Source organism: Ranitomeya imitator, chromosome 5 (genome assembly GCF_032444005.1).
Source record: "Ranitomeya imitator isolate aRanImi1 chromosome 5, aRanImi1.pri, whole genome shotgun sequence".
Lineage (NCBI taxonomy): Eukaryota > Metazoa > Chordata > Amphibia > Anura > Dendrobatidae > Ranitomeya > Ranitomeya imitator.
The window spans coordinates 398,856,860-398,877,228 of NC_091286.1; the positions used below are offsets into that span (position 1 = coordinate 398,856,860).

Genomic DNA, 20,369 nt, shown 5'->3' on the forward strand with positions numbered 1-20,369 from the left:
TGAAAAGTACAAAAACTTTCATGTATACTTTCTGCTTCTGTTCCTATTATTTTCAAGATCTTTGCTTCATTTTTATGAATGAGAACAATTGGGCTGATATCTCAAGGCTGAAAACATTATAGAACCAGTTCTACCCTCAAGATGAGTGCTTAATACTACTCTATGGAGTCAATCTTCAGTGAGCTAGATACTATGTCCCAGGAGTATTCTAGTCACAGAATCCGATTTTTTTTTTCTAATCTTACTTCTCATCTGTGTGCAGTCAGTATGCAATCTGATTTTTTTTTTTTTTTTTTACAGCAGCAAACATAAATCATTTACAGTTTCCTATGTAAAAAAAATTGCACTGCCTCTGATGCTACAACATGGCTCCTTATAGCATGAATTTTTTGGTGCATCCATAGCTTGAATGGGTAAGCTAGTGCCTGCTGCAAATTTTTTGGATGTGCAGATTCGGCGGGTGAGAAAAATGGCTCATCTGCACTCTCCCATAGTATAACAATGAGTGTTGTCCACTTTTTCACAGACAGCACTTAGCCGGGTGGAAAATACAATCATGTGAACTTCGCCTAAGGCTACTTTAACACTAGCGTCGTACTCGGCCCGTCGCAGTGCGTCGGGCCGACGTACCGACGCATACTGTGGAAGCGCCGCACAACGTGGGCAGGGGATGAATTTTTCCAGCGCATGCGCTGCCCCATTGTGAGTTGCGGGGAGGTGAGGGCGGAAATGGCGGACACAACGCTCAAAAAAACGTTGCAAGCAACGTTTTTTGTTTGGACGGTCCGCCACAACACGACGCAACCGTCGCACATGTGGCAATGCGTCACTAATACATGCCTATGGAGAAAAACGCATCCTGCAGACAACTTTGAAGGATGCGTTTTTTCTGCAAAACGACGCATTGCGGTGTGCAGTGCACGACGCTAGTGTGAAAGTAGCCTTAGAGCCAAGGAAAAAAACAAAGAGTAGCTGAGTAAAGAGCCAGAGCCTTATATTTACATCCATCAATCACAACATACTGCAAATATGACAAATGGATTCATAGAGATGGAGCTTTCTAAAGAAAGAAGAAGGTATTGGCAGAAATAAGGGTAGGATCTTAAAAATGGCAAACAAAATAGTAATGAACTAAATATCAGACTTTGTTTAGTCAGTGAACTTCTAACCACAAGGTCTGCAAAAAGTTTAATATATAAAATTAGCTAAATCGGATGTTCACTGGAGCTCCTGATGGTGGGGACAGGCTGGGCTGCAGATAACCACCAGGTACAACTCCTAATGAATGACTGCAGCTGCTGACACCGGCGGTCAGGTTCGCTGACACCGATTATGGACTTCAATTCAGACACACTGAATCACTGAATCACGGACAGGCTGCACACGGATCAGGGGACAATGTTCAGGCACTGGCTGCGCTGGGACCAGGGGACAACGTTCAGGACGCTTGGCAGCACCAAGACCAGCGATTCGGTTCAGGACACTGGCCGCACCGAGTCCAGGGGAGCAAGTTAAAGCTCTGGCTGCACATGGACCAGGGGAGCTGGTCCAAGCATTTGACACACACGGACCACGGGAGCATGCTCAGGACGCCAGTCGCACACGGACCAGGTTCAGGATGCCGGCCGCACACGGGCCAGGTGAGCAGGTTCAGGAAGCCAGCCGCACACGGGCCAGGGGAGCAGGTTCAGGAAGCCGGCCCCACATGGGCCAGGTGAGCAGGTTCAGGAAGCCGGCCGCACACGGGCCAGGGGTGCAGGTCCAGGAAGCCGGCCGCACATGGGCCAGGGGAGCAGGTCCAGGAAGCCGGCCGCACACGGGCCAGGGGTGCAGGTCCAGGAAGCCGGCCGCACATGGGCCAGGGGAGCAGGTCCAGGAAGCCGGCCGCACACGGGCCAGGGGTGCAGGTCCAGGAAGCCGGCCGCACACAGGCCAGGGGAGCAGGTTCAGGAAGCCGGCCGCACACAGGCCAGGGGAGCAGGTCCAGGAAGCCGGTCGCACACGGGCCAGGGGAGCAGGTTCAGTAAGCTGGCCCCACACTGACCAGGTTCAGGAAGCTGGCCACACTGACCAGGTTCAGGAAGCTGGCCACACACGGGCGAGGGGAGCAGGTTCAGGATGCCGGCGGCAGGTTCAGGACGCTGGCTGCACACAGACCAGGGGAGCAGGTTCAGGACGCTGGCTGCACACAGAGCAGGGCTTTGCCCCCAGGGGTGTTGGCAACAGTGTTACAGTATTACAGTATTAATAAAAACAATAAAATCCAAATTAATTAGTTAAGAATCATACAATGTGGATTTTTTTTCTTAGATTCTGTCTCTCACAATTGAAGTGTATCTGTGATAAAGATTATACCTCTCCATTCTTTGTAACAGTATATATACAATATATGAGCACCAAGGAGTCTGCCATTACAAATATTTGTGAAGGAATGGGGCATTATAAAGAGTTCACTGAATTTTAGTGTGGTCCAGTAATAGGCTGCCGCTGTTGCAACAAGTCAGCACATGAAATGCTATACCTCCTAAATATTCCACTATCAATAGTGAATGGTTTTATAGAAAAGTGGAAGCATTCGCAGACTGACAATGCGGCAGACCATGTAAAGTCACAGAGTGGAAACGTGTTCTGTGGAGTGAAGAGCCACGCTTCTATATCTGGTATGGTCTGATGAACGAGTCTGGCTTTGGTGAATGCCGGCGGATTATAACTGACTGACTGCATTGTACAAACTGTAAAGTTCCAGATGGGAAATCTTATAGAAGCTGTCCAGTTTTGAGAGCAAAGTCTGCAGTCATTAATAAAATATAATAGAAGTAAATTGAGAGAAGATGAACGGCTCTACTTGGCACATGACCATGAGTATGCATTTTGCATACATAAAGTCTTGTCACCACTCACTGGCAAGAGCATGGAATTATAGGTGTGTACACTGAACGCTATTATCGTTCAAAAGTCTGGAATCACAGAGTAACTGTAAACTTTGCTCTCAAACTTGGACAACCCCTTCTAATGCTTTAGAAAACAAAGACATGTTGCACAATTGTATGCTTCCAACTTTGTTTGAAGAGTTTGTGGAAGACCCCTTTCTGCTGCAGCATAACTGTGCCCCAGTGAACAAGGCCTAGTCCGTAAAGTTTGGGGTAGAAAAACTTGACTGGATCAAACAGAGCCATGACCTCAACCCCTTTGAGCAGCTTCAGCAAGAACTAAAGCGGAGAATACAAGTCCAGCCCTCTCATCCAACATCAATATCTGGCCTCAAAAATTCACTTTTGGATGTATGGGCAAAAATTCCCACAGACTCAACCCAAAATCTTGTAGAGCGCTTTCTCAGAGGTGTGGAAACAATAATTATAAAGGGGGCCTAATTCCAAAATTAATATCTATGGATGTAGAATAGCGAGACCTAAAAGCTTCTGTATGAGTAAAGTGTATGCACCCTAAGGCTATGTGCACACGTTGCGGTTTTTGCTGCGGATCTGCAGCGGTTTTGACGCTGCGGATCCGCAGCAGTTTTCCATGCGGTGTACAGTACAATGTTAACCTATGGAAAAAAAAAACGCTGTGCACATGCTGCGGAAAAAAAACACGCGGAAACGCTGCGGTTTATTTTCCGCGGCATGTCAATTCTTTGTGCGGAATCCGCAGCGGTTTGGCACCTGCTCCATATATTTAAAAAACCGCAGGTGTCTAAAACCGCACAATGAACCGCAATAAATCAGCAGTACTTTTTGCACTGCGGATTTAATTAAATCCGCTGCGGAAAATTCCGCAGTGGAATCCGCAGCGTGTGCACATACCCTAATACTTTTGGCGTGTAAATAAATATATGTGGGTGTTAATGATAAATTGCAGTAACATTGTGAAGGCTTTGATGCTTTCTGTAGAGCTACTTAGTGAATACAAGGTGTAATGCATAGGCTTTTTCAGCACCCTTTGCACACTACAAAATATTAGAAAGCAGTCACCTCGAATACATCGGTTAAAGCCCATTACAAAGCCCCTGAACTAAAGATTGAGCCTGGACAAGCCTGTGCAGAACAGGGGGTAAACTCAGGTGCGCTCCCATGTACTGAAGGACATTTGTGTGCAGTTAATCACGCAGCAGACACAGCTTTGTGCCCTAGGGTGCCAATGATACCCACTGAGAAGACACACATCTGGAAGACATGCCTCCCCCTCAGACAAATGTGCATTATATCCTCCTTTGGTAGAAGCACCTGTGAGAAGGGGGTGCGAGATGCTTTATTTTATCCGGAATGACAGAAAAATTAAGCTTAGCTGTTCTCCATGTCAGTGACTCACTCTCTGGGTATCTAATCTATTCACTGCTTCTCCAGAGGCTCAGCTCACCCAGCTGCACTCATGGGATATGCTCAGGACCATGGACAGCAGTGCTGAATCTGAACATGGCCAGAACTAGGGACAGCAGCAGCCAAGCCTGGGGGTCAGAGTGCCACTTATGGCATTACACAGACTGTCCGTATATAACCGCTGATGAGAACAGAGACCTGCACATGCTAGCACTTCAATATGTAGTAATGGAGCGGGAAACAAACTGTGACACCTGGGCTTCCAGGTCAGCCTGTGCGGGGTGCACCCGACTATTCCCAATAATCTTCCACTGTATCATCAGTTCTATAAACTGTACCTAGTATCTTCAGATTTACCACTGATGTATAATCTAAACCCCAATGTATCGTCAGCTACTTTAATGTAAATTCAACCTCAAAGTATTATGAGCTGCCTATCAATTTATCATAAACTGTTCCATAATGAATAATTAAGCCTACACTGCACATCAATTATTAGATCTTCATCTATGAAGTAATACGGCATATTATACCCAAATCTGCCAATACTGTAGTGATATAGCACGTATTCTTCACAATGGAGCCTATACTGTACAGCAAGGTTATTTCAGATCTAATCAATATAATAAAAAAGTACCCCAGTTTAAAATAACGTTCCCCATTGTGCATACATCTGCCTAAACTAGAACAGTATATTTCATTCTTTCATCTCACAGCAAAAAAATGCTTTCCTAAGTTATCACATATAACCAACTAACACAGTAATTGTTTTCATCACATTAGAGACAGTGAATGATGCCGCTTCATGGTTCATTAGTGGCACAGTTACTGATCAGCAGCAACAGAGGTGACATAAGGTTATAGCTGCAGAAGGATAAGAATGTGTCGCCATATACTCTGCTGAAGATACAATAACCCTACATACTGGGATGCTTACTACATCCAGGAGAAACTGGACCCGGAGGGAGAGCACCGGGCACACAGGACCCAGCGGGCAAGCACTGAGCACACGGGACCCAACGGGCAAGCACCGAGCACCCAGTGGACGAGCACACGGGACCCAGCGGGCGAGCACCGGGCACACGGGACCCAGCGGGCGAGCACTGAGCACACGGGACCCAACGGGCGAGCACCGAGCACCCAGCGGGCAAGCACACGGGACCCAGCGGGTGAGCACCGGGCACACGGGACCCAGCGGGTGAGCACCGGGCACATGGGACCCAGCGGGCGAGCACCGGGCACACGGGACCCAGCGGGCGAGTACCGGGCACAAGGGACCCAGCGGGCGAGCACCAGGCACACGGGACCCAGCAGAGGCATCATGAACTGTGGTTTTTACATGGAGGTCACAAGTATATCTATACAGGAGAGCAAAGTAAAACCTGACTGGTGTGTGTGTGTTATACATGTATATAGATATATGAAATGTATGTATGTATGTATAAGAATCAAATTTGGAACAGCATCCAGTATTACCACAGTTGTCGTGCAGCGCTTTCCAAACCAATGTTCAAATGGCTTCCAATAATAAGAATAAAAAAGGAAAACAGCACAAAAAAATAAAGAAAAAAGGGTTTTAATGCCTGAACGGTGTGGCAACGTTTCGGACATGGTATCCTTTCTCAAGCCTACATACATAATTACACAAGTCCATTATACACAGTATGTCTATCAGTGATATCCTGGTCCCAGCCGTTGAGCGCATTGATGTGACTGGTCCCCGCACACTTCGGGTGGGCATCACCTCTCCCTACTAACACAAGGTGCCGAAAGTTCTCCGTGCAGCACATGACCCGCAGGCAGCACTGACATGAAGGCGTCTTACCTGCTCTGAGCCCTTAGCCTAATGCATTATTCCTTCAGCACTTTTCCTCCTGCTGAGCACTTCACAAAACTTTGCAACAGTTCCCTCTCCGCCATGAGCCTTTCCTTCTTCCCTGCGCACTTGTACGTTTCCCTACATTCTGGTGCGCGAGCATTAGTGTGCAAGTCCCAATAGCTGCTTCACAGAGCTCTCACTCCGCTTCAAAGATTTGCACTATATGCGCATGCGTCAGGCAGGAATATTTTGGGTCATGCGCAGTACAACCTACGTCCTTTCCAGAGCTCCATGACAGAAAGGTCGGTAGTGGAGACTAAGCATGGGGCGTGGTGTTACTCATTGTACTTTTGCTCTGATTGGTGGTATTTCGGAAAGGGAGATGTGTATTGGTTATTGGCTTGTCTGGGCGGGGTTTAATGTGTGGATCGATTACTTCTTTCATCTTGTAGTATATTCTTTTCTTTGTAGTGTGGAGTTGTGCGGAATAGCAGAGCGGACACTGATTCATGGTGTGTTGGGCGCCTCACTGCAATGTCCTCTGCCAGGAAAGAAGGTAACGAATTCAGCTGAGCAGGGTGCAGTGTCATGTGGTGAAAGAAGCCTCCATGTTTACACGCATTCTATATAGCTCTGTGTGCACATGTGTGTGTCTATACACACACACACACACTCACACACACACACACACACACGCACACACACACTATACATACACAGTATACACACGCACACTGTATACACACGCACACTGTATATACACACACACTGTATACACACGCACACTGTATACACATACACACGCACACTGTATATACACACACACTATACACACGCACACTGTATACACACACACACACTGTATATACACACATATATATATATACACACCACACACACAGTATACACACACTATACACACACACTGTATACACACATATATATATACACACACACTGTATACACATACACACACATATATACACACACAAACTGTATACACACACTATATATATATATACACACACACACCACACTGTATACACGTACACACACACACTGTATACACATACACACACATATATACACACACAAACTGTATACACACACTATATATATATATATATATATATACACACACACACACCACACTGTATACACATACACACACACACTGTATACACATACACACACATTATACACACACACTGTATACACAGATATATACACACACAAACTGTATACACACACTATATATATATATATACACACACACACCACACTGTATACACATACACACACACACTGTATACACATACACACACATTATACACACACACTGTATACACAGATATATACACACACACACTGTATACACACATGTAAAACACACATATATACACACACATATGTATATACACACACACACATATGTACACACATACTATGTCATGAGGGGCTGCTGTTGGAGATGTTACTGAGGATCACACTTTTATAGGATATGATTACATTGTTTATAGGGGCAATATAAGGTATAACCCTTTACATACCGAATTCTGCATACCCCTGAGTTATGACGTGGCTTAACTTTCAGAATCGCAATCGCAGTTTTTCTTGTTGCCATTAGAAACCACAAGTTTGTCCTCATCCTTAAAGGGAACCTGTCACCCCCAAAATCGAAGGTGAGCTAAGCCCACCGGCATCAGGGGCTTATCTACCTCATTCTGGAATGCTGTAGATAAGCCCCCGATGTATCCTGAAAGATAAGAAAAAGCGGATAGATTATACTCACCTGGGGGGGCGGTCCGGTCCGATGGGTGTCGCGGTCCGGTCCGGGGCCTCCCATCTTCTTACAATGACATCCTCTTCTTGTCTTCACACTGTGGCTCCGGCGCAGGCGTACTTTGTCTTCCCTGTTGAGGGCAGAGCAAAGTACTGCAGTGCGCAGGAGCCGGGAAAGGTCAGAGAGGCCCAGCGCCTGCGCACTGCAGTACTTTACTCTGCCCTCAACAGGGCCGCAGCGTGAAGACTAGAAGAGGACGTCATCCTAAGAAGATGGGAGACCCCGGACCGGACCGCCCCTGGGTGAGTATAATCTAACCTCTTTTTCTTACCTTTCAGGATACATTGGGGGCTTATCTGCAGCACTACAGAATGCTGTAGATAAGCCCCTGATTTCGGTGGGCGTAGCTCATCTTCGATTTTGGGGGTGACAGGTTCCCTTTAACAGCTTCTGGGTGTGATCCATCTTTGCAGGACCACTGAGGCCCCCTGCGAGTGCCACTATACCCTAAGGCTATATTCACACTTAGCGGTTTTTACCGCGGAACCGCCGCGATTTTGATGCTGCGGGTCCGCAGCAGTTTCCATAGCGTTTACAGTAACATGTAAACCCTATGGAAACCGCAAACCGCTGTGCACATGCTTCGGGAAAAACCGCGCGGGAACGCAGCGGTTTACAACCCGCAGCATGTCACTTCTTTGTGCAGAATCGCTGCGATTCTGCACCCATAGGAATACATTGAACCGCTTACTTCCCGCATGGGGCTGTGCCCACGTTGCGGGAAGTAAGCGGATAATGTGCGGGTGGTACCCGGGGTGGAGGAGAGGAGACTCTCCTACAGGCCCTGGGAACCAGATTTGGGGTAAAAAAATAAAAAATCTGGTTATACTCACCCTCTGATGTCCGGAGCTCCTGGGCGCTGCACGCGGCCGTCCGGTCAGAGTTGCTGTGCGACCAGGACCTGCGGTGACGTCGCGGTCACATGACCGTGACGTCACGAAGGGTCCTTCTCCCACAGCATCTTTGGAACCGGACCGCCGGGTGCAGCGCCCAGGAGATCCGGACATCAGAGGGTGAGTATAACCAATTTTTATTATTTTTAACATTACTATTGATGCTGCATATTGCTGCATATGCAGCATCAATAGTATAGGCGGAAACCCGCAGCGGAAAACGCGGAACAAACCGCGATAAATCTGCAGGGAGAACCGCAGTTGTTTTGCCCTGCAGATTTATCAAATCCGCTGCGGGAGAACCCGCAGGGACCCGACGCAAGGTGTGAACATAGCCTTAAAGTACCAATTGTCACTTGATATGTCTGTTTGGTAAATGTATTTTTCCTTTTATGAAACATTGTTTTACGTGATTCGCCATGCGACACTAACTTTTCAGTACAAATGTGACACCTGAACAAACCTTGTGCCCTCCTTATGAAGCATCTTGCTGGTGCTCCCCATTTTGGCTTCCATCTTGTTACCCATATTACCATCTCTTTTTTAAATACTGCTGCATAGAATGCTGCAGAAAAGTCTGAAATGTGAGCAGCGCCCCCCTAAGGTGGTTGTGCTAACCGTACACAACACTGCAGTCAGCATGGAGTCTCCCCCAAACTGCGGCTGCACCAATCACAGGCGCACAATGCTCTGTGCACGGACCATGGAAAACTAATGAAAAAGGAGTGCTAATGTCCTGGTGCTGCAAGGAGGAGACAAACTGGATCCAAGGAGATCAAACACCTTAAGGGACTACGCGTTTCGGGGTTGGTCCATCCTCTTCATCAGCTACATGTACGGGTAAGACCTGATGAAGGGGATGCACCATCCGTGAAACATTGGTTTATGCCATTTCTGAACTGCAGCTTATTTCATCCAATAAGACCCAAGCAGTTTCTTTTCATCAACTCCTTCCAACCACCACAATGATTTTAATCCTGGCCAAGTTGATAATGAAGTTATCTGTAAAGAACATTAAGGCTGTGTGCACACGTTCAGGATTTTTCGCGATAAAAGCACTTAAAAAACGCATACATATGCATCCCATCATTTATAATGCATTCTGCAATTTTTGTGCATATTTCGCGGGGAAAAAACGCATCGCTGTAAAAAATGCAGCATGTTCATTTTTTTTTGCGGATTTCCCACTATATTATTGAATCTCAGAACCTCCGAAAAAAAAGCCTGCAAAAAATGCAAGAAACACGCATGCGGATTTCTTGCAGAAAATGTCCGGTTTTGTTCAGGAAATTTCTGCAAGAAATCCTGACGTGTGCACATAGCCTTAAGAGGACTCTAATATTAGGCCTGGCAGACATTTATATATAAACTAGATGGTAGCCCGATTCTAACGTATCAGGTATTCAGGAATATGTATGCGTAGTGTATAGCACAGCCCACGTAGTATATTGCAGAGCCCACGCAGTACATTGCGCAGGCCACGTAGTACATTGCGCAGGCCACGTAGTACATTGCGCAGGCCACGTAGTACATTGCGCAGGCCACGTAGTACATTGCGCAGCCCACGTAGTACATTGCCCAGCCCACGTAGTACATTGCCCAGCCCACGTAGTATATTGTGAAGCCCATGTAGTATATTGCGCAGCCCACGTAGCATATTGCGCAGCCCACGTAGTATATTGCGGATAGCACAGCCCACGTAGTATATTACGCAGCCCACGTAGTATATTGCCCAGTCACGTAGTATATTGCGCAGCCCACGTAGTATATTGCACAGCCCACATAGTATATTGCGCAGCCCACGCAGTATATTGCGGATAGCACAGCCCACGTAGTATATTACGCAGCCCACGTAGTATATTGCCCAGTCACGTAGTATATTGCGCAGCCCACGTAGTATATTGCGCAGCACACGTAGTATATTGCGCAGCCCACATTGTATATTGCGCAGCCCACGTAGTATACTGCGCAACCCACGTTGTATATTGCCCAGCCCACGTAGTACAGTGCGCAGCCCATGTAGTATATTGCCCAGCCCACATAATATATTGCACAGCCCACACAGTCTATAGCAATGTGGGCACCATATCCCTGTTAAAAAAAAAAATAATTAAAATAAAAAATAGTGATATACTCACCCTCCGTTGGCCCCCGGATTGAAGCGGTTACCGACGCTCCTCGCGCGCTCCGGTCTGAAGAGTGCATTGCGGTCTCACGAGACCGCACATTATCATCTCGTGAGACCGCAATGCATGGAGCGGTCACCGGGGCTTTGCGAGGAGCGTCGGTAACCGCTTCGATCCGGGGGCCAACGGAGGGTGAGTATATCACTATTTTTTATTTTTTTTATTATTTTTAACATTAGATCTTTTTACTATTCATGCTGCATAGGCAGCATGAATAGTAAAAAGTTGGTCACACAGGGTTAATAGGAGCGTTAACCGAGTGCGTTACACCGCGGTCAACGCTGCCATTAACCCTGTGTGAGCGCTGACTGGAGGGGAGTATGCGGGCGCCGGGCACTGACTGCGGGGAGGAAGGAGCGACCATTTTCTTCCGGACTGTGCCCGTCGCTGATTGGTCGTGGCTGTTTTGCCGCGACCAATTAGCAACTTGGATTTCCATGACAGATAGAGGCCGCGACCAATCAATATCCGTGACAGAAAGACAGACAGAAAGACGGAAGTGACCCTTAGATAATTATATAGTAGATAATGTGTATTTCAAATTTCTAAATCGCTATCAAAATTTTAAAAAATATATATATATATTTAAAATACAAACCCAATTTAAACAATAGGTACTGTAATTTTCTCTTAGCACTTCCCCTTTTAATGAAATGTTTTTGTTTTTTTACCAACTCTTCCTTCCTTCAGCAGCATTGTGCCTGTTATATTTATTATCAATTCCCAGTCCTTCTGGTCATCCCTAAGATAAGCCGCTACTAGAGGAGTCTGGCAGCGGCTCTCATAAATAACGGAGGGCGCTCTTGGCCACGCTCTCTGGTGTATGAGGCAGTCAGGAGATATAGATATTCTAATTTTTATTTCAGAATGTAATATATATTTCTTTTATTTTCACTTGTACTATCAATTTATGAAATAAAAATTAAATTTTTAATGTATGGGATATCGTTAGTCTCTGGTCAACTGAACCAACAAAAGTCGGAGGGCACCACCAAATAACTGGGATCAGCCTGTGACATGTCAAACATGAATTAAACCTGTCATTACACAGAGATCACCATTACAAAAAAAATCAATACTTTATTGGTACAAAAGAACTACAAACATTTAAAAGTCAACACAATTGAAACAACAAGAACCTATAATAGAGCGGAAATCTGCCTAACAAATGACTCACTCAATACAAAGATATTACGTATAATAACATATCTCAGAAGGGTTAATAGGACCAGTTTACTAGATGTAAAATCTACTATATAAAGCTGAATGTGTGTATGTGTGTGTGTGTGTGTGTGTGTCCGGGATTGGCATCTGCACCGTCGCAGCTACAGCCACAAAATTTTGCACAGTCACACGTCTGGACCCCGAGAGCGTCATAGGCTATATTGTGAGGCGAAATTTTAACCCCGCGCGTTCCAATACACCAAACAATTTTGCCCCTATCTACATAATGGGGAAAAAAGTGAAAGGAAAAGTGTTGGAAGCGTCGCAGCTACAGCAACAAAATTTTGCACAGTCACACGTCTGGACCCTGAGAGCGTCATAGGCTACGTTGTGAGGTGAAATTTTAACCCCGCACTTTCCAATTCACGAAACTATTTTTCCCCTATCTACATAATGGGGAAAAGTGAAAGGAAAAGTGTTGGAGGCAAATTGACAGCTGCCAGATGTGAACAAGGGGGACTTAAAGAATGAGAGCGATGGCGCCAAAGAGTATATACCGATCAGTTGCTAAGGTACGGCCCCGACATGAGATACTCACCACACACGGGGATATGAACACACACACAAAATGCGCCACACACTACCACGTGCTTGAACACATATACCACCCTCAGCACACATTTCACCACACATACACCAACCTCGCCACATAAAAGTCGAAACACAAAAGTCGCCGCTCAAAACTCACCACGCGCAAAACTCGCCACATGCAAAAACTAGGCTCACGCAAAACTTACCACAAGTGCAAAACTCACCTCATGGAAAACTCGCCACACGCAAAACTTGCACACGCGGAAAAATTGCCACATGCACAAAATTTGCAACACATGCAAAAGTTGCCTCACACAAAACTTGCACATACTCAAAAGGCACCAGACATAAAACTCACCACGCGCAAAACTCGCCATGCGCAAAACTTGCTGCACACAACTTGCTGCACTAACCTGTCACATGCAACTCGACACACAAAAAGTTGCTACACGCATGTTGCCACACAAAACTCATCTCACAAAAGTCGCTACATGCATGTCGCCACACACAACTCAACACACACAACTTGACAGACGAAACTCGCCCTAAAACACACACAAGTCTGGTATTAGCCTTCAAAAATAAAAGTCTGATTAATAAGCAGACAAACTACAAGAGCAACAAATGTACCATATAGGAAATACAGCAGCTGTCACATGACCTGTCTATTATGTGTATGTGTGAGCTAATATATACTGCCAGGGGGAGGGCTTCCTGTTGGCTGGGGATTTATCAGGCTGCCAATTTATCTTACAAATACTGAGGTAAAAATACTGAGCAAATAACGTGTTAACGAGGTCTAATACAGGAGATCACACAGGTATATACTATATACAGGGGAGATGACACACAGATATATACTATATACAGGAGAGATGACAACAGGTATATACTACAGTGGGGCAAAAAAGTATTTAGTCAGTCAGCAATAGTGCAAGTTCCACCACTTAAAAAGATGAGAGGCGTCTGTAATTTACATCATAGGTAGACCTCAACTATGGGAGACAAACTGAGAAAAAAAAATCCAGAAAATCACATTGTCTGTTTTTTAACATTTTATTTACATATTATGGTGGAAAATAAGTATTTGGTCAGAAACAAAATTTCATCTCAATACTTTGTAATATATCCTTTGTTGGCAATGACAGAGGTCAAACGTTTTCTGTAAGTCTTCACAAGGTTGCCACACACTGTTGTTGGTATGTTGGCCCATTCCTCCATCAAGATCTCCTCTAGAGCAGTGATGTTTTTGGCTTTTCGCTTGGCAACACGGACTTTCAACTCCCTCCAAAGGTTTTCTATAGGGTTGAGATCTGGAGACTGGCTAGGCCACTCCAGGACCTTGATATGCTTCTTACGAAGCCACTCCTTCGTTGCACTGGCGGTGTGCTTTGGATCATTGTCATGTTGAAAGACCCAGCCACGTTTCATCTTCAATGCCCTTGCTGATGGAAGGAGGTTTGCACTCAAAATCTCACGATACATGGCCCCATTCATTCTTTCATGTACCCGGATCAGTCGTCCTGGCCCCTTTGCAGAGAAACAGCCCCAAAGCATGATGTTTCCACCACCATGCTTTACAGTAGGTATGGTGTTTGATGGATGCAACTCAGTATTCTTTTTCCTCCAAACACGACAAGTTGTGTTTCTACCAAACAGTTCCAGTTTGGTTTCATCAGACCATAGGACATTCTCCCAAAACTCCTCTGGATCATCCAAATGCTCTCTAGCAAACTTCAGACGGGCCCGGACATGTACTGGCTTAAGCAGTGGGACACGTCTGGCACTGCAGGATCTGAGTCCATGGTGGCGTAGTGTGTTACTTATGGTAGGCCTTGTTACATTGGTCCCAGCTCTCTGCAGTTCATTCACTAGGTCCCCCTGCGTGATTCTGGGATTTTTGCTCACCGTTCTTGTGATCATTCTGACCCCACGGGGTGGGATTTTGTGTGGAGCCCCAGATCGAGGGAGATTATCAGTGGTCTTGTATGTCTTCCATTTTCTAATTATTGCTCCCACTGTTGATTTCTTCACTCCAAGCTGGTTGGCTATTGCAGATTCAGTCTTCCCAGCCTGGTGCAGGGCTACAATTTTGTTTCTGGTGTCCTTTGACAGCTCTTTGGTCTTCACCATAGTGGAGTTTGGAGTCAGACTGTTTGAGGGTGTGCACAAGTGTCTTTTTATACTGATAACAAGTTTAAACAGGTGCCATTACTACAGGTAATGAGTGGAGGAAAGAGGAGACTCTTAAAGAAGAAGTTACAGGTCTGTGAGAGCCAGAAATCTTGATTGTTTGTTTCTGACCAAATACTTATTTTCCACCATAATATGCAAAAAAAATGTTAAAAAAACAGACAATGTGATTTTCTGGATTTTTTTTTCTCAGTTTGTCTCCCATAGTTGAGGTCTACCTATGATGTAAATTACAGACGCCTCTCATCTTTTTAAGTGGTGGAACTTGCACTATTGCTGACTGACTAAATACTTTTTTGCCCCACTGTATATAGAGGAGGAGATGACATACAGATATATACTATATACAGGAGGAGATGACACACAGGTATATACTATATACAGGAGCAGATTACCTACAGGTATATACTATATACAGGAGGAGATGACATACAGGTATATGCTATATATAGAAGATGACATACAGGTATATACTATATACAGGAGGAGATGACACACAGATATATACTATATACAGGGGAGATGAGACACAGGTATATACTATATACAGGAGGAGATGACATACAGGTATATACTATATATAGAAGGAGATGACATACAGGTATATACTATATATAGGAGGAGATGACATACAGGTATATACTATATATAGGAGGAGATGACATACAGGTATATACTATATATAGGAGGAGATGACATACAGGTATATACTATATACAGGGGAGATGACACACAGCAGGTATATACTATATACAGGGGAGATGACATACAGGTACAGGTCCTTCTCAAAAAATTAGCATATAGTGTTAAATTTCATTATTTACCATAATGTAATGATTACAATTAAACTTTCATATATTATAGATTCATTATCCACCAACTGAAATTTGTCAGGTCTTTTATTGTTTTAATACTGATGATTTTGGCATACAACTCCTGATAACCCAAAAAACCTGTCTCAATAAATTAGCATATCAAGAAAAGGTTCTCTAAACGACCTATTACCCTAATCTTCTGAATCAACTAATTAACTCTAAACACATGCAAAAGATACCTGAGGCTTTTATAAACTCCCTGCCTGGTTCATTACTCAAAACCCCCATCATGGGTAAGACTAGCGACCTGACAGATGTCAAGAAGGCCATCATTGACATCCTCAAGCAAGAGGGTAAGACCCAGAAAGAAATTTCTCAACAAATAGGCTGTTCCCAGAGTGCTGTATCAAGGCACCTCAATGGTAAGTCTGTTGGAAGGAAACAATGTGGCAGAAAACGCTGTACAACGAGAAGAGGAGACCGGACCCTGAGGAAGATTGTGGAGAAGGACCGATTCCAGACCTTGGGGAACCTGAGGAAGCAGTGGACTGAGTCTGGTGTGGAAACATCCAGAGCCACCGTGCACAGGCGTGTGCAGGAAATGGGCTACAGGTGCCGCATTCCCCAGGTAAAGCCACTTTTGAGCTACAGAGAAGCAGCACTGGACTGTTGCTAAGTGGTCCCAAGTACTTTTTTCTGATGAAAGCAAATTTTGCATGTCATTCGGAAATCAAGGTGCCAGAGTCTGGAGGAAGACTGGGGAGAAGGAAATGCCAAAATGCCTGAAGTCCAGTGTCAAGTACCCACAGTCAGTGATGGTGTGGGGTGCCATGTCAGCTGCTGGTATTGGTCCACTGTGTTTCATCAAGGGCAGGGTCAATGCAGCTAGCTATCAGGAGATTTTGGAGCACTTCATGCTTCCATCGGCTGAAATGCTTTATGGAGATGAAGATTTCATTTTTCAGCACGACCTGGCACCTGCTCACAGTGCCAAAACCACTGGTAAATGGTTTACTGACCATGGTATTACTGTGCTCAATTGGCCTGCCAACTCTCCTGACCTGAACCCCATAGAGAATCTGTGGGATATTGTGAAGAGAAAGTTGAGAGACGCAAGACCCAACACTCTGGATGAGCTTAAGGCCGCTATTGAAGCATCCTGGGCCTCCATAACATCTCAGCAGTGTCACAGGCTGATTGCCTCCATGCCACGCCGCATTGAAGCAGTCATTTCTGCCAAAGGATTCCCGACCAAGTATTGAGTGCATAACTGAACATTATTATTTGTTGTTTTTTTTGTTTGTAATTAAAAAACACTTTTATTTGATTGGATGGGTGAAATATGCTAATTTATTGAGACAGGTTTTTTGGGTTATCAGGAGTTGTATGCCAAAATCATCAGTATTAAAACAATAAAAGACCTGACAAATTTCAGTTGGTGGATAATGAATCTATAATATATGAAAGTTTAATTGTAATCATTACATTATGGTAAATAATGAAATTTAACACTATATGCTAATTTTTTGAGAAGGACCTGTATATACTATATACAGGAGATGACATACAGGTGTATACTATATATAAGGGAGATGACAAACATGTATATACTGAGGTGAAAATGAGAGGTGTGAGGTGAAAATGAAAAGGTGTGAGTGCAAAATGAGAGGAGTGAGGGAAAATAGTGTAGTGATCGGAAAATGACAGATGTGAGGTCGAAATGACAAGTGTTAGGCGGGAATGAAAGGAGTGAGGGAGAAAATGAGAGGTGTGAGGGGGAAAATTAAAGATGTGATTGGGAAAATGAGAGGCGTGATGGGAAAATAAGAGAAGTGACGTGCTATAACTAACCACAGATATTTACTATGCCCAGGCAACGCCGGGCTCTTCAGCTAGTCATATATAATATCTGATCAGCACCTAGTGTATAAGATAACAAGGAACAAAGTGGGCAAAGTATATACCGGTAATGCCAGAAAATAGCAGAAACATGCACTTATAAGACTATTATTCTAGGCACAATATGATACAACATTGAGCTACAGAGAATAAATCCATGCTGTGATAATTCTCAGTAAGAATAGAATGGAAGCAGGCAAGCCAATAAACAAGTAATCCAGATGTAGATGTATAAGTATATCTATCACATCCCAAGCGCAATATAAAGCACACCATAGATGATTTGGTAAGTATAAAGCCGACCATTTCACTGACCAGCAATGTCCACTCTCACCGATCAAACTTGTCTAAAGCATAAAATAGTGTGGTCCTGAACCACACTAGTGGTCAGTTGAGTAAGGCAAAAAAAGCTGCCCAATGCGCGTCGCCACCAAAGTGGCTTCCTCAGGGGCCTGACTTTATATTTTACAAATCATCTTGGTAGTTATTTTATACTAGATGGTGGCCCGATTCTAACGCATTGGGTATTCTAGAATATGTTTAGTAGTATATAGCACAGCCCACGTAGTATATAACACAGCCCACATAGTATATAACACAGCCCATGTAGTGTATAACACAGCCGACGCAGTATATACCACAGCCCACGTACTGTATAACACAGGCCATGTAATATATAACACAGCCACGTAGTATATTGCCCAGCCACGCAGTATATTGCACAGCCACGTAGTATATAGCACAGCCTACGTAGTATATAACACAGCCATGTAGTATATAGCACAGCCCACATAGTATATAATACAGCCATGTAATATATAGCACAGCCCACGTAGTATATAGCACAGCCCACGTAGTATATAACACAGCCATGTAGTATATAGCACAGCCCACGTAGTATATAACACAGCCATGTAATATATAGCACAGCCCACGTAGTATATAACACAGCCATGTAGTATATAGCACAGCCCACGTAGTATATAACACAGCCATGTAGTATATAGCACAGCCCACCCAGTATATAACAGGGCACGCAGTATATAACAGCCCACGCAGTATACAACACAGCACACGTAGTATATAGCAATGTGGGCACCATATCCTTGGTAAAAAAAAGACTTAAAATAAAAAATTGTTATATACTCACCTTCCTTCGGCCCAGGATCCAGCCCAGGCGTTTACCGATGCTCGCGACGCTCCGGTCCCAAGAATGCATTGCGGCAGTAACACGTCATGATGTAGCAGTCTCACGAGACTGCTACGTCATCATCTCGCGAGACCGCTACGTGATCCCCGGTCATTGCCGAAATGCATTCTTGGGACCGGAGCGTCACGAGGAGCTGGAAAGGCGCCGGAAGGTGAGAATACAATGATTTTTATTTTTTTAATTATTTTTAACATTATATCTTTTTACTATTGATGCTGCGTAGGCAGCATCAATAGTAAAAAAGTTGGTCACACAGGGTTAATAGCAGCGTTAACAGACTGCTAAAACCCTATGTGGCCGCTAACTGGAGGGGAGTAGGAAGGGGCCAATTTGCGGCCGGACGGTGCCTGTCGCTGATTGGTCGCGGCCAACCAACCGCGACCATTCAGCGACCCGGGATTTTCGCGACAGACGGAAGTTAGAAACAGACGGAAGTACCCCTTAGGCAATTATATATATAGATTGAGCTTGGGAAGTGCCATACATACATATGTATACATCTTCATCTGGGTTACATGTTTATGGCAGAAATTGGCAGGTCATCGCTGGTGTAAAAAGAAAAGGCAGGTCATAGCTGGTGTAATGTTTTTTTGGCCCCCGGATAGCCCAGAATGCACCAAAGAAGAGTGCACCTATTAATAAACGTAGCACGTTTTGCTCTAGCAGTATGGGCAGACGCAGATGGCAGAGAGCTCTTGTGCAAGGTGTAGGGATTAGCTCAGGTGAGCAATGGTAGGGCCGCAGTAATGAGGCAACACACAGGCTTCCAGTCCAAACTTCAGTGGTTTATTGGCACTTTAAACAGTCCGTGACAAAAAGTAAGAGAAAAACCAAACATACTCCAGCTTGGAGAACCACTGGTCTCAGACTCACCCTTATACGGGGCGGGCTTAACTAAGCGGCTACCAGGTCAGCGGCCTCCGCCAGGTGCCATTCCCAGGGCTGCTAACAGTCGTGTCATCAACCTTTGTGACATGTGTGGGAGAGAAGACAGTTCAGGCTCCTTCCAGCCTAGTTCCATCCCCAGAATAACATGTGCCAAACAAAAGAAACTTCATTACATAGTCTATAGCCATACCCACAGGTGAGGTATCCATCACATGGGCTGATCACATGATCGTGACATCACTGCAGGTCCTCAACCTTAGGGAAATAACAGGCCAAAACTTATCCTGCTGGGAGAAACATATCTTCCGTCCAGCACTACACCTTTTACTGCACCACAAAGGACAATATATGGGCCCTTTGTCGTCTGATAGCTCACAATGCACAATTCCACATTCTGCTTTGGAGGTAGTTGTCGGCCCCCTTACTTCTTGGGCCCTATGCAGCTACAGAGGTTGCGCCAATTGAATGTCCGCCCCTATCCAGCATGCATATTTTTATGTAGTGTTGCGCTACAAATCTACGTTCCCTGCCCCTAATAACGTACTTTACCAG

At 44.9% G+C, this 20,369-nt stretch overlaps 1 protein-coding gene and 1 long non-coding RNA gene across 3 annotated transcripts in view; one reads left to right on the plus strand and one right to left on the minus strand.

Annotated features, from left to right (window-relative positions):
* LOC138637988 (uncharacterized) overlaps positions 1-6,333 on the minus strand; it is a 155,033-nt gene extending 148,700 nt beyond the window's left edge. The window contains exon 1 of the long non-coding RNA XR_011312430.1: positions 6,142-6,333. This is a non-coding gene — a long non-coding RNA (uncharacterized lncRNA). The remainder of the gene's footprint in view (positions 1-6,141) is intronic.
* A 205-nt stretch (positions 6,334-6,538) lies between these two features.
* The window catches only part of ERICH1 (glutamate rich 1), an 81,325-nt gene continuing 67,494 nt past the window's right edge, over positions 6,539-20,369 (plus strand). For both annotated transcript variants that reach the window (XM_069726919.1, XM_069726920.1), the window contains exon 1: positions 6,539-6,691. In XM_069726919.1, the coding sequence (XP_069583020.1) occupies positions 6,670-6,691 (22 nt within the window). In that variant the 5' untranslated portion in view covers positions 6,539-6,669. The remainder of the gene's footprint in view (positions 6,692-20,369) is intronic.